The sequence below is a fragment of the Sebastes umbrosus genome, chromosome 18, assembly GCF_015220745.1.
Source record: "Sebastes umbrosus isolate fSebUmb1 chromosome 18, fSebUmb1.pri, whole genome shotgun sequence".
NCBI lineage: Eukaryota > Metazoa > Chordata > Actinopteri > Perciformes > Sebastidae > Sebastes > Sebastes umbrosus.
This window is the reverse complement of record NC_051286.1, coordinates 23,922,206-23,927,641: the sequence shown is the minus strand read 5'-3', so window position 1 is coordinate 23,927,641 and position 5,436 is coordinate 23,922,206. Positions and strand designations below refer to the sequence as shown.

At 43.8% G+C, this 5,436-nt stretch overlaps 1 protein-coding gene across 1 annotated transcript in view; it reads right to left on the bottom strand.

Annotated features, from left to right (window-relative positions):
* The window catches only part of LOC119476996 (histone deacetylase 2-like), a 28,238-nt gene extending 23,125 nt beyond the window's left edge, over positions 1-5,113 (bottom strand). The window contains exons 1-3 of the mRNA XM_037750742.1: positions 4,961-5,113; positions 4,729-4,869; positions 3,786-3,894 (exon numbers count right to left, since the gene is read on the bottom strand). Of these exons, the coding sequence (XP_037606670.1) occupies positions 3,786-3,894; positions 4,729-4,869; positions 4,961-5,066 (356 nt within the window). The 5' untranslated portion in view covers positions 5,067-5,113. The remainder of the gene's footprint in view (positions 1-3,785; positions 3,895-4,728; positions 4,870-4,960) is intronic.
* Positions 5,114-5,436: the final 323 nt, after the last annotated feature.

Below are 5,436 nucleotides of genomic sequence, written 5' to 3'. Positions count from 1 at the left end.
CCAGGAGCATGAGGCAGCATCCGCAGGTTCTCAAACAGTCGCTGCCTGAACACATCACATACACAAAGCCGATACACTCAGGTGAGTCTGGAGCCATTTAAATAACTAGCATGAAATCAATTGTTAAATAGACACAGGAATATTTGTTAGAAAATTAGGTTTATGGGGCGGGTCCATTATGATGAGTTTCATATATCATGTAGCTTCCCAGAGGTGTTCCTTATGTATTCAAATGGGAGCATTCAAATCTTTGTCAAAGTATGTATGTCTGAGCGTCAAAATGCTATTTTCTATATGTCTGTGGAGCAATACAGTATATATTTGTGGTGCAACGGTTCAACAAGCCCAAGGTTCAGTTTGTATCGCGGTTTTTGGGTGATGGTTTCAGTTCAGTTTGTTTGGCACATTAGGGAGAAGAAAAACATAACCATTTTCTATGTGTTTGAACTCCAAAATATATACATAGATTGATTGATAGTAACAAATTATATTTCTATATTATATGAAGCCATATCACTGATTTTATACATGAAATAAAGCAGGGTACTTAATGGTCAAATGGGCCTATGTTCAGATAAATGCCTCCTATATGTCTCTGGAACCTCATCAAATAATTAATAACGGTTCAACAAGCCCACGATTCGGTTTGCACGTCATTATTGTAATTTTCTTTTTTACGGTTCAGTTTTGTATCCCTTATCCATAGTCAGTGTATTACGTACAGTAACTTAGATGGTGGTCGGCGCGCTCCCAGTTTGGAGAAGCAGACCTGGAGTACCGACACGGAAGCTAAGCTGCTGATGTGGACTCCACGTTAGATCAGATCCAAAAGTAACACAATAACACAAACAAGTTACAGCTGCAAGTGGCAGTTCGCCAAGAGCCTTTTTCGCTCAAGGTACTCTTGTGGACATAGCTCGCAAGTTTCGAGATGATGGGCCAAATGGTTGTTGACTTATTATCTTCGAAATGCAATAAGATATCAACAAGCTTTATGCAACTTTTGATGAGCTCGGTCCAATAATGAGCCACAGAAAATTTGGTAGCAATCGTCAATAAGTAAATTGAGCTCACTGCCCCTTTAATTTGTCCCTTTAATCAAGTTTAGAGATAGTTTAGTACTGACAGTCCACCAGGTTGGATGTGTCACTTGGTTCTGTTTACACCGGTCTGTTAGTTGCTATCTTATTTCAGACTACCGCGCGCGTGTCCATGTGCGCGTGCATCCTAATTAGAAGTTAATAATGCTCATATTAAAAATAATCATGAGCCCCTCAGTCATAAAGGTTAAATGGTTTTTACTGCAAAACATCATTGTTTATTACAGAACCGGCGCCTAAAATACCATTTGGAACATCTTTTATTACGTGACATTGATCATTTTATTGATCGGCTTCAGCGTTGTTTAAATCACAACTTAAACGGATACCAGTACTTCTACTTTATAGCCACCATAATGTCATACAGTTGTATTTATATTGTACACATTTATTCAGAGAGACAGACATATCAAAATTGTATTTGACTGTTTATTATTTATTTATTTTATTAATCATTTATTTGTATATATATATACATATATATAATCATTATATAATCATTATATAATCATTATATAATCATCATTCATCACTGATGATGTGTCCAAGCTACACCATCTACTACATGCAGATGGTGTTTCTTCAAACTACTGTATATATGCACATATATACAGTGTCCAAATATTGTGGGAGGAAACCTGAGCACCAGGAGAAAACCCACGCAGACACAGGCAGACTATACAAAGTCCACACAGCCCGACAGCTGTTGGTGTCTGTATGAGGCTACAGTGCTAATCACTTAGTCACTATGTCGCCCCTAATGTCAAAGGGATAGTTTGGGTGTTTTGAAGTGGGGGTGTACGAGGTCCTCCATCCACTGTAAGTATCACAACTACTATGGATAAGTACCTAATACAAGTAAAAGTACCCCACTTCAAAACACCCAAACTATCCCTTTGACAGGATGTGAGGGTGGAGACCTAGAGGGTGATGGGGTGATGGGGGGGAAGAGAGAGGAAGGGTTAGTAAATGGTAAATGGACTTGCATTTCTACAGCACTTCTCTAGTCTTCCGACCATTCAAAGTGCTTTACACTACATGTCAGCATTCACCCGTTCACACACACATTCACACACTGATGGCAGAGGCTGGCCATACAAGGTGCCCACTTGGCCCATCAGGATGTAAACACTCATTCACACACCGATGGCTCAGCCTTCGGGAGCAATTTGGGGTTGAGTGTCTTGCTCAAGGACACATCGACATGTGACCCGGAGCAAAGGGATCGAAACCACCGACCTTCAGATTGGTGGACGACCTGCTCCACCTACCTCTGAGCCACAGTCGCCCCTGAGGTACATGAGGAGGGAGGTGGGGGTGGAGGAAGGAAGGAGATGTAGAGGGGGGGGAGGAAGAGGGAGCTATTGTTGTCCAACCCAAGCTGCACAGCCAGCAGCCTCCTCTACCTGACTGTCACAGGCTGCAGAAGCTGAACAGCCAGCAGCCTCCTCTACCTGACTGTCACAGGCTGCAGAAGCTGAACAGCCAGCAGCCTCCTCTACCTGACTGTCACAGGCTGCAGAAGCTGAACAGCCAGCAGCCTCCTCTACCTGACTGTCACAGGCTGCAGAAGCTGAACAGCCAGCAGCCTCCTCTTCTACCTGATTGGCACAGTCACTCTTTCTCTTTCTCTTTCGTAACACCCAGCGAAAAAAGCCCTTTTCCTTCTTCTCCGGCTCCTTCTTTTTCTCCGCCTCATCCCGCTGCGCTCTCTGTTCCACCTCAGCTTCCTGCTCCTCCTCTTTCTTCAACTTCTCACGCATTTTGCTTTTCAACTCCTGTAACCATTTCCCTCGATCCTCCGTCCTACTGAAAGAAAAGAATCCTGTCATCTTCTTCTTCTTCATGTCCAGACAGATATCCTCCAGAAGCGTCGTCTCATCGTCCATCCGTTTGACTGCGTTTATCCAGCTCTGGTCACTCTCCGCCAGGTCCTCGTTGAACTTGTCCTGAAGTTTCTCCTTGTCGCCCGAAATCCGTTTGATCGTGGTCATGTAGAAGTCGTCTTTCTCATCCTGGACCTTATAGAAATAGATTTTCTGTTCCCTGTATTTGCCCTCCCAGGTTTCTTCGCAGTCTCCAAGTTCATCTCGTTTGTCCAACAGCTTTTTTCTAGTCTCAGTGAGCCACTCAGAGAGACACACCGTCTGCTTGCTGAGATCTAGGATTTTGGAGTTCTTCTGGTCGAGCTGTGTCTCCAACTGGCTAATCTTCTCCTGGAGTTCAGCCTCCATTTTCTTGTCGTTCTCAGCGAGGTCCAACTTGTCCGTGAGGACCTTGTTGTCATCCTCCAACTGATGTATTTTACTCTCCCAGCTCTGTTCTATCCCGGAAACGTTTTCTGAGAGCTCCTTAATAGCGTTGAATTTTGCCGCCCAGGCTTCTTCGCTCTTTAGGAGTTCATCTATTTCGGCCTTCAGGTTCGAAGAGCTTGGTAAGGTTAACGTTTGTCCCATGATGAAATGTAAATGATGCAGTCACCCTCGTCGATTGTTGATGTTCAACCGAATACCGGTCAGCTAACAATATCAGCAAGTGTGTGAGACTTAAATGAGTTGGTCTATCCATACGAATCGTACACCAAAGGATGAAAACTTCAAAGCCAACATAATAATAATAATTAATAATCATTCCTACTGCAGCTTTGTTAAGAAACAGTGCTATGAATAAAAGGACGGTACATACTTGATCTTGTCCATGTACTCCTGTGTGTTCTGGTTGGTCATGTTGGAGGGGCTGATGTGCAGCTTGAAGTCAGGCCCAAAGTACTCAAAGTAGTCATTGTATGGCAGTTCTGCGATAGAAACATCAATGAGAACAGTAAGCAAACCGAGCCAAGACGAACAGCTGAGATGAGATTTATACGCTGCAGATAAAAACACAGTGTCAAATTATCAGTCGTTTGGGATGAAAAAGCAGCGATAACACGGCTGTTAATATGATTTACTGAGGTGTTAGAACCCGTGCTGATCCTCACTGAGTGGAGGATGGATTGAAATGAGCGGGGAGTTCACTTAATGTCCCGAAATTCCATTAAGAGAACTGCTGGCCCATTGGACAGGCTGTGATTACATCCCCTGTCTTTATGTTACACCCACACACACACACACTCAGTGGAGGAGACAGTCTGCTGAGTCAGGTAGCTATCAGGCTGTTCCTTCACGGAGGTGAAGCCATATAACATCCGCTCACCACTGACCCCCAGATCCCCCCCCCCCACCCCACATCCCAACACCACAGTATAAAGAGGGAGCCAAGTCAAGCAAGAGAGGTGCTGCAGACATTTTAACTTTTCCAGTGTTTCAATTCTGAGCTGAAGCTCATTTTCACGCCTCTCTTTGTTAAAAGAGAACTCATTTCATTACACAAAAGAGTCAATTATATATCTTGCATCAGATCTACACACGCCCTGTGCTTCTCTTAATAGAATTAACTTGTGGTTGATTGAATATGAAACATTAATAATCATTTTTAGAACTTTTCAGTGATTTCAAGACAGCTTTTAGAGGCTGAGACCTGCTGACCTGCTCTGCCGCTATTGTCTATTGCTTAACACAGCACAGACAAAAGTGCTACTTTCAGCATCCTTCACATTCACTCATATTTAGAGATGGAATCTGTGACAAACCGTCGGGGATGTCTGTGTCCAGAGCTACAGCGGTCTCGTAGGTCCAGCAGCGAGCCACGTTGCGGATGGTGTATCCTCCTCCGCCCAGCATGAGCATCGGGAGGTTGAAGGACTTGATGTACTCCACACACTTGGCATGGCCTGGTGGAAAATAAAGAGGCACAATGTAACACTTCCAGCATGGTTTCTGACTTCCATTCATTTTTAATTTACGTGCTTTGTGTATGTGTACCGCGTATGGTGAGGTTAAAGCAGCCGAGGCGGTCTCCTGAGAGAGAGTCTGCACCGCACTGAAGAACCACAGCACTGGGCTGGTACATCTCCATCACCTTGGCCATCACCTGCAGGGCCACAGGAAGAGAGTCAACCACCTGACATCCCGCTGTACTTACTATGGCAGGTGTGACACGGAGATAATTGTATCCATCGTGAAAATAAAGACATTGTTTAGAGCAACTTTAACATAGTGTGAGGTATAGACACTGGAATAATGTGCAATAAAAGTCATAGTCAAGTTTACTTGAAGTAAATAAAGAACTCAGTGTAATGTGACGACATTTTAACAAAAGCGTACTGCAACAGCACCAGCCTCTTACTACAGTATACGCATCTCATCGTCAGGGCAACCATGACTCATCCGCATGATGAGTAATACATAAAGACTGATGATTAAAACTGAGCATATGCCTAATAGGTACCTACCATACA